Here is a 9,415-nt window from a genome sequence, read left to right on the forward strand (position 1 = left end):
TATTTATGTCTGCAAATTTCACTTCATTGTACTGACCTGCTCCCACCCCTTGCTGACGTGTAGAGGGGCCTGTTGCTGGTTCTTGGAGCTTATTAAAAGTATCCTCTGATTACTTGTTCTAGGGTAGGCTGATTTATGCAAAAGGACTAGAGATAACCTCTCTCCCAGACTTTCACGTCATGAGAGCAACTCATGGCACAAGCTGTTTGTGGTAGTTGCTCATAATATGCCCTGTGTGGTCTGAATCCTTATTCCAGTGAGGGAAAAGCCTGATCAGCCTCTTCTGCATCTCCAATACTGCTGGTGAGAAACAGATTAGGACCAAAGTAGGGAGGCAGCTGCAGTCTGCCACAGAGATGTTCCCTGTAGGTGCCAGGCTCTCATTTTCTCTCTTGTCATTAAAGCTCTTTGCGGGAAGCTATTTCTCTTGGAATTGCTTTGATTTTCTTAAAAGGTGTATCTTTGACCTGGCTGAATGAGCAGATCTTCTAAATGAAGAGGCAGTGTTGTACCTCTTCTGAGTGCATTTGTTACCTTTAGAAAATTAAAGAACGGTCCCCTGCTGAAATAAGAGATTTGTTTATGCAAAGTGCCTAGGAGGCAAATGCTGGCAAAGCTGATGCCATATGGAAAGCAATTATGTACCAGAGCTCCTGCTTTGGTGATTTTATGAATGACACACTTAGGATCACAGAGCTTCTCTTTAAAGACAGGCTGTGCAGCCGGCGTTTGCAAATAGTCTGTCCTTTTTTTTTTTTTTTTTTCCTGAATTCATGCGTCTAATCTCATTGTTTTGCTACGGATTATTCCATGGATCATTGGACGCACTGTATTGGGGATATTTGCTCTTCAGGTCAGGAAAATGCATGGCTGTTGATCTCTTCTGTTGGTAGGATTTAGCATTTAGAATAAGCTTCAGGACTTTATATATGTACAGTGAAAGGGAAAACAAAAATCTGAACAGCTAACTCCAAAAACCCTGCTGCATCTGCTTACGTTTAAAATGAGGATGCGTGCAGATACGGAGGTGGACACTGTTAATTAACAGGGATGGTTCAGTCCATGGTGGGTAATTTGTCTTGCTCTTCCAAAAAGCGGAGTACTTGGCTGCTTGAAAGAATGAATGCTGCCTTTCCCCCTGTGGTATAGTTTAAAGATATAAATCCATCCAGCGGTTCCCCCCAGGCAGAAACCTGCAGCTGTCATGCCCATTTCACAGCACAATTCTTTAGCATCCTCCTCTCCAGTAAGGTCATAGCATTGTGTACTCTGAACAGATAGCCTTGGAAATCCGATTTCTGCAGAAGAAAATATTCAGTGCACGTCCTTGTACCTGACTTTATCATTTTAATACGCCAACAACCCCAGCCTTCCCCAGGGCACAGAGTCCCACCATGAGCCAGGAATGCAAATAGCACAATCGAGAGGTCCCTACAGCAGCCCCTTCCTGGCAGCTCTGTGTAACCCAACGTGCGTTCTCCCTTTCCTGCGGCAGGGAGGCAGCACCCAGTGGCTTCGTCTAGGTAGAGATCTATCGATACCTGCCATTGCTTTAGGTTTATGAGGCTGGGATTTATGGTGATTGCTTCATAAAAAGGAAGCATCTTCAAGTTGCAGTATAAATAACTGTTGCAAAATAAGACCTCTGAATAGTTTTGGTAAGGGATACTAATGCTTTGTAAAATGACAGAACATTTTTCTTCTGATTGCACTTTCCACCTTTCTTCCTTTTTGAAAAAGAAATGCTGCAAGCTCTCCCCAGGAAACTGGAAACTGGAAGGAGAGAACAAGGGCATTAAATAGGACATGGTTGTTTGCTCTTTATAAAGCAACTGCTCATTGTATATCATGAACCTGAAGGTCTTTTCTGGCTTTCCCACTACAGACCATGTCTCCATTGGGGGGCTTGGGGACAGCTTTTATGAATATCTCATCAAATCTTGGCTGATGTCAGACAAGAAAGACTCTGAAGCTAAAAAGATGTATGACGATGCGCTAGAGGTAAGGAGCAGGTTGCTGCTCTGTATTTTTTGTGGGGGACATTGTTCATCAGAATGTGTCAGGCAAAAATGTTTGGGTTTCCTTGGGATTCACTCCTCACCTTGGCCGCTAAGTATCCTGAAATCCTGATTTTCATCCCTTTAGGCAATAGAAAAGCATTTGGTCAAAAAGTCTGCTGGAGGATTGACCTACATTGCTGAATGGAGGGGTGGCATCTTGGATCACAAAATGGGCCACTTGGCTTGCTTCTCAGGGGGCATGATAGCACTTGGAGCTGAACACGCCGGAGAAGAGAGGAAGCAACATTATGTGGATCTTGCTGCAGAAATAACAAACACATGTCACGAGTCTTATGCACGCTCAGGTAAGCCTGTGGGCTGCCTAGAAAATTAGTAAGGGGCAGCTTACAGCTACAGGAGACTTAGCTTTTGTGTGGCAGAGGTTTGCAGTAGGGTATTTTGTGCTTCAGCAGCATCTGCATCCCTGCGTATGATTTTCATTTATTTGTCTTTTCTGGGATATCTAGAAGAGAAGGCAATATGTTTTACATAGCGGACAGCTGGAGCAGAGGGACAGGCAGATGTGAGCTCCTGTGGCAGAGCTGGGAAATGAACCCAGAGCTGAATCCTAGTCCTGCCTCTCAGTCGCAGAGCTAGCCTTCTCCCAACAAGACTATAGTTTGAGTCTGTCCTTTCACATCCCTTTGCAGACAAGAAGGGGAGATCAACAGGGATTAATTGCAGGGTGTCCCACCATTTGGAGCAGAGCAGCTGAGAAGCCCAGCAGGAGAGTGTTGGAGTCCTGCAGCTGCTGATAGGAACCAAAGAATTGAAGTTACTCAGCCTCTCCTGGCTGTCTAAGCAGAGGCTGGCTAAGTCTTTTCTATTTCACAAGTCCAGTAAAATTTGTTTCACCACCCAGAGTGCTTCTCAGTCGGTGCTTTGGGGGGAGCAGTGACTGGTGAGGAAGGAGAGACTGGGTTAGTTCTCTGCCTGCAGGGCTTTCAGCAAGATGGGCTTGCTTTGGACACCGCTCCTTTCTTTGTAGGCATCTCTGTAGCTCTTCTGAGACTGCAGGCAGCGAAGCAGCAGTCTGCTTTCTGGGACCTTGTCAAGCACAGGTCTGTGTGCACTAACTGTTCCCAAAGATTGTTTCACACCTTCACCACATCAGCAAGCCCATATTGGCAGCCGGTGTCCAGCATGTTTGCCCAATAAACTTCAAGCTAACCTGAAATGATGTTTGCAAATAACTATCTTTTCCCCCCCAGCACTTACAGAACTAAAACAAGCCACCTGAACTAATAACCCTCTGGTTGTGAGTGCCTGGAGCCAATTTTCACCTTCAGCAATATCCATCAGTGTAGAAAGGACAGTGCCTGCCCACGCTGGTTACAGTGCTGTCATTTCAGCAAGCTCATTGCTTTAAAGTGAATATCTGTGCACGTCACCCTGGCTCTCAGCAAACAGTCCAACTAGCAAATGCTGTTAGATCCCCACGCAGACAGGAGGGCCCAGGGAAGGTGTGCGAAATATTTAGAGAAAATAAAATGACTCCCTGAAACGCAGCCTCAAAAAGGCCAAGGTACTCTTCGTGTTTCATACGTAAAACACCAGTGACATTGATGAAGCCTTCCCCATCGTCCTGATGTCTTTTTTTCAAAGAGGCTGCTAGTGGACCAGAAGGAAAGGTGGCAGAAGTGATTGCAGGTCCCCGGTACCACTTCTTACAGCTTCCCTGCCGCAGCGCAGGTGAAACAGCTAAGCCCAGTGGACTGATAATTGTGCAACAAGCCCCCTGCCTGGGAGCAGCATATCAATATTTCTGTGATGGCAGGGTCAGCTGCATGGCTAGATTTTCCTTTGAATGTTTTCTTTTCCTGTTTGAGGCTTTAGGACAGGATCTGCCACTCTGTTCTTTCTCCTCTGGGTTCTGAGTTTGTCTTCAGACAAACTCTGCTCTCAGGGTCAGGGGCAGTGCAATTCCTTGGAGCAAATACCAGCCCGGCATGGGGGAAGATTTGTACCTGCCCTCTCCACAGTCAAATCTGGTCCAAGTCTGTTTTGTCAGTTGTATCCACCAGAATATTTTATCCTCACCTGGAGAGTACCCAGACATACCACAGAATGAGCAACACTTGGAGTGGCAGTGGACACAGCTCCTGCACTCGGTGGAGTTGTACCTATTTTGACATCAGCTGTGAGGTTGATCTGATACACAGGCATGACTGATCTGCTCATTTGACCTCACACAAGCCTTAGTTAAATGTTGGCAGTCTGAGGAGCCTAAAAGTACCTGGAGGGGCTGTTTACTTGTTTTTTCCTCAAACTGATTGTTGCACGTGTGTGATTTTGTCTAGATACCAAACTCGGCCCCGAAGCCTTTCGCTTTGATGCTGGAACTGAAGCCATGGCAACCAGGCTCAGCGAGCGCTACTACATCCTACGCCCAGAAGTGGTAGAAAGCTACATGTACATGTGGCGGCTGACACACGATCCCAAGTACAGGCAGTGGGGCTGGGAGGTTGTGAAGGTATGGTTGGAAAGCTCACAGTAATAATTCCTACAGGCTGCTGGACTCTTAGAAAAATCTTTCCTTCAGTCAATTAAAAAAAGCAGAAATTACTTAAATTGTGTTAGACACTAAGGCACATTAGCAATGGGGCAGGAATACACAAAATAGCTCAATTTAGTGCTGCGTTTCTGTTGATCATTGTGAATGTTTTCTTCTCCCTTTTGGGTTACACTAAAATCAATTATTCAATCAAAACAGTAGAGGTTTATGGAGAGGACTGCTGCAGACAGAAATCTGATATTACTGTAACAGCCCTCTGCAAAAAGGAGTCAACCTTCTGTTTGAAATATCTGGACTGCTCAGAACCATTGGTTCATAGTTGGCCAGGGAAAATCAGCACGCCTGCCTTTGCCCTTTGTCATGTCTCCTTCCCACAAAGACCTCCCAGCCAGAAAATCCCTCACCTCTTTCTAGCCCATCGGCTGCTGCCCCGCATCCTAGCAGGGGCTGCGTTTCAGTGCCAGAACTGTCATTTGTCTGCTGCCCTGGCAAAGAGGCTCTGCAAACAGCTAGAGTTGCCTCTGGAGATTTGTTTTTGCTAACGCCGTTTGTGTGTAACGCCAGGGTCAATCAATCAAGTAACGTCGGCAGTTTATGTTCCTCTTGCTATTTCATTAGAACTAGCCTTACTCCTGGAGTCTGGAGTAATCACCATGCTCTTCAGTGAGAGACAGAGGCTACTATAAACCTGGAATTTGATTTGTAAAGCTGACTTGTAATGCAACTGATGATGATTAATGAGTTACTCCATGCTTTTGTGTGTTACTGAGATTTCTTTTCCTTTCTCAGGCCCTGGAAAAACATTGTAGAGTAGAAGCTGGTTTTTCTGGCATCCGAGATGTTTACACCACAACTCCAACCCATGACAACATGCAACAGAGTTTTTTCCTTGCAGAGACTCTGAAGTAAGTCTAGTATCACAGAGGCCTTTCAGAGTAGCATAATTCCTGCAGCGTCAACGCTCTTGTCTGCTTAATAAGTCTCTGATAATAAGGAGGAAGTCTTATCCTCTGTGGGGAAAACTGGGCAAAGCTATGGGTGCTGCAAAGCTTTGGTAGTTACCTCCTGTAGAACCGCTACTGTCATTGGCACTCTCAAGGTTTCTGCTCATGTGCTGGATTTAAAGGACTCTTCCTGTGATTTAGAGCTGCTGTAAGTGGGAGGCTCCAACTGCTGAGCTCCCTGGGATTTAGCTCTGATGGTTTAAGAGACAGCGGTCTCCTCTGCCAGGTTAATGTCCTGCACACAGAGGAAGCATGACTATGGCCTGAATTTGCTGCCCCTTGGTGCAGATCTGCCCTCGCTAGGAGTGTGAGCTAATGCTTGTGGGGTGGCTGAGCACAGATGCCCATCCCCTTTTGCCACCTTTGCACCGGGGGGGTAGTTACCAGCAGGAGAGCGAGGCAGGCAGTCGGGAAACATGTCACCGTAAACCGTGGCAGCTGAGGCCAACAGCAGCCCCACCCCAGTCCTGCTGACAGCACTTGCTTCTTGTGCGTGCTTGGAGTCCCGCTTGAGTTTCCTTTAATTTTCCTTTGTGTCCATCTTCTTCCCACCCACCCTTGCCTTCTGGCTCCAGGTACCTCTATCTTCTGTTCTGTGAAGATGACGTGCTGTCCCTGGACGACTGGGTGTTCAACACAGAGGCTCACCCCCTGCCAGTCAACCACACGAACTTTAAAGCAAGTGTGCAGTAGTGAGGCCGTTGCCCAGCGCCCTGCTTCTGCAGCGTCGGCGGGTTACTGCATTTCCTTTCCATTAAAGGAATTCGCGTTGTTCCTAAAATGGTATTTTGGGGCACTAGTCCAATTCCGGACAGTATTATATTGGGGAGATGAAACCATGACATAAGCACCTTCTTTTCCTCTGTGAGGAGCTCTATTAGCCTGATAATGAGATGTTTATTCTGGGCCATATTGTACACAGCTCATAGACATTCCTTTATACAGAGAATTTATATGAAATCCACTGACTTTGCTTTATAGTGGCCAAAGGACTGGAAGATTGCCATAAAATAGACTTCACACACACACACACACACACACACACATCCTCCTTTCATTTTTCTGTTTCATTTTTGCCTTTTATATACTCTTGGATTTATCACCTTTCTAATTAACAGTTTTCAATATACTGTGCTTTCTAGGCGGTAGGCTTTCTAGGCTTTTTAGGAAGGACAGGATGGGTGAACAAGGAAGAGGAGTTGCCCTTCATGTGAGAGAGCAGCTGGAGAGTGCGTGGAGTTCTGCCTGGGGATGGATGAGGAGCTGACTGAGAGCTTGTGGGTCAGGATTAAAGAGAGGACAGGTAAAGGTGACATTATAGTGGGTGTCTGCTATAGGCCACCTGACCAGGAAGAACAAGTGGATCAGACCCTCTACAGACAGATAGGAGCAGCCTCAGGTTTGAATTTGCCGGCCCTGGTCCTCATGGGGGACTTCAGCCACCCTGATATCTGCTGGAGGGACAACACAGCAGGGCATAAGCAATCCAGGAGGTTCCTTGAGTGGACTGATGATGAATTCTTCCTCCAAATGAGAGAGGAGCCAACAAAGAGAGGTGCTCTGCTGGACCTCATACTCACCAACAAGCAGGGGCTTGGGGGTGTGGAGATCAAAGGCAGCTTTGGCTGCAGTGACTATGAGATGGTGGAGTTCAGGATCCTGAGGGCAGGGAGGAGGGTGAAAAGCAAGCTCACAACCCTGGACTTCAGGAGAGCAGACTTTGGCCTCTTCTGAGATCTGCTTGAAAGAGTCCCACGGGATAAGACCCTGGAGGGAAGAGAGGCCTGAGAAAGCCAGTTAATATTCAAGAATCATGTCCTCCAAGCTCAGGAGAGTTCCATTCCAATGAGCAGGAAGTCAGGCAACAATGCCAGGAGGCCTGTGTGGATGAACAGAGAACTCCTAGCCAAACTCAGACACAAAAAGGAAGCACACAGAGGGTGGAAGCGAGGATGGGTAATGTGGGAGGACTACAGAAACATTGTCTGAGCATCCAGGGCTGACGTTAGGAAAGCTAAAGCCCAAATGGAATTCAATTCAGCCAGGAATGTCAAAGACAACAGGAAGGGCTTCTGTAAGAACACAGGCAACAAGAGGAAGGCTGGGAAAACGTGGGCCCGCTGCTGAACAAGACAAGGGACCTGGTTACACAGGACATGCAGAAGGCTGAAATACTAAATGTCGCCTTTGCCTCAGTCTTTGCTAGCAAGACTGGCCTTCAGGAATCCCAGGTTCCATGGAGCAGGGGAAAAAGCTGGAGCAAGGAAAATGTACCCTTGGTGGAAGAGGATCAGGTCAGGGAATACTTAAGCAAACTGGACATACATAAGTCCGTGGGCCTTGAAGGGCTGCACCCACAAGTGCTGAGAGAGCTGGCAGATGTCATTGCAAGGCCACTCTCAATCTTTGGTTGATCATGGCAACTGAGAGAGGTGCCCGAAGACTGGAGTAAAGCAAGTGTCACTCCTATCTTCAGGAAGGGCAAGGAGGAGGACCCAGGGAACTAGAGGCTCGTCAGCCTCTCCTCAGTCCCTGGGAAGGTGATGGAGCAGCTAATCCTGGAAACCATTTCCAGGCACACAAACAACAAAAAGTCTAGTCAGAGGCCAGTAACTAGTGGAGTACCCCAGGGGTCAATACTGGGTCCAGTCCTGTTTGACATCTTCATTAATGATCTGGATTTCCAGTTCGAGGCTCCTCAATACGAGAGAGACATAGACATAAAGATCAGTAAGGGACTGGAACATCTCTCCTATGAGGAAGGGCTGAGAGCTGGGACTGCTTAGCCTAGAGAAGACTCAGGGGGGATCTTATTAATGTATATAAATACCTGAAGGGAGGGTGCAAAGAGCCAGGCTCTTCCCAGTGGTGCCCAGTGCCAGGACCAGAGGCAGCGGGCACACGCTGAAACACAGGAGGGTCCCTCTGAACATGAGGAAACACTTTTTTACTCTGAGGGTGACTGAGCGCTGGCACAGGTTGCCCAGGGAGGATGCGGAGTCTCCATCCTTGGAGATCTCAGAAGCCACCTGGACATAGTCCTGGGCAACCAGCTCTAGGTGGCCCTGTGTGAGCAGGGCGGGTGGCCCAGATGACCTCCGGAGGTCCCTGCCAGCCTCAACCATTCTGTGATTCTGTGATCGTGGTGTCAAAATTGTAACTAAATCAAAACCTGTCTGCAAAATTCTTGATCCTAATGTATTTTTATATACTTTTTCTGTGCTCTTAAAACACATTTACCACACTTCACATCTCATTTAACTTTCCTTTATCGTTTTTGTGTTTTTCTACTTTTATTTGGAACTAAATGTTATGAGTCACTTGTAATAATTTCACTGCTGTAATAGTCAAATCTGTGAAACAGAATAAAAGTCTTGTAAAATAAAAAGCATGTTTGGGTTGATCCTCTTTAAAGCCATCTGTCAAAGACCAGTTATGTCATGCTTGGAATAACTAGGTGACAATACTGGTTGATTTTGAGAATATTTCACAATAGATGCTGATTTCCAGAGTAATCTAGCCAGTGTATGGACAGCAATTCCCATCTGTACCAGCTCTCTTAAATTGCTTGTTCACCATCTGATACGGGTTAGCAGGAGTTCTACTAAAGGTCTTCTTTTTCTAGCAAAAACAATAAATAATCCCCAGCCAAATTTGCACTCTGGTATACATTGTTCCTGGAATGGAATAACAGGACTGAAAAAGATAGGAAAAAATTGAAGCCAGATTCTTCCATGCATCCAGCCAGTTTAGCCAGTGTGTCCTGTGTGACTCGAAGCAGGATGACTGCGCAGACGTTGACACACCACTCCTGGTCTGACCCGTGCAGTTGTGAG

The 9,415-nt window shown here is 46.7% G+C and overlaps 1 protein-coding gene across 1 annotated transcript in view; it reads left to right on the plus strand.

Annotated features, from left to right (window-relative positions):
• Nucleotides 1-8,967, plus strand: part of MAN1C1 (mannosidase alpha class 1C member 1) — a 66,982-nt gene extending 58,015 nt beyond the window's left edge. The window contains exons 9-13 of the mRNA XM_075773991.1: nucleotides 1,886-2,001; nucleotides 2,146-2,365; nucleotides 4,361-4,533; nucleotides 5,365-5,480; nucleotides 6,155-8,967. Of these exons, the coding sequence (XP_075630106.1) occupies nucleotides 1,886-2,001; nucleotides 2,146-2,365; nucleotides 4,361-4,533; nucleotides 5,365-5,480; nucleotides 6,155-6,272 (743 nt within the window). The 3' untranslated portion in view covers nucleotides 6,273-8,967. The remainder of the gene's footprint in view (nucleotides 1-1,885; nucleotides 2,002-2,145; nucleotides 2,366-4,360; nucleotides 4,534-5,364; nucleotides 5,481-6,154) is intronic.
• The last annotated feature ends 448 nt before the right edge of the window (nucleotides 8,968-9,415 follow it).

The sequence above is a fragment of the Balearica regulorum genome, chromosome 22 (assembly GCF_011004875.1).
Source record: "Balearica regulorum gibbericeps isolate bBalReg1 chromosome 22, bBalReg1.pri, whole genome shotgun sequence".
Classification (NCBI taxonomy): Eukaryota; Metazoa; Chordata; class Aves; order Gruiformes; family Gruidae; genus Balearica; species Balearica regulorum.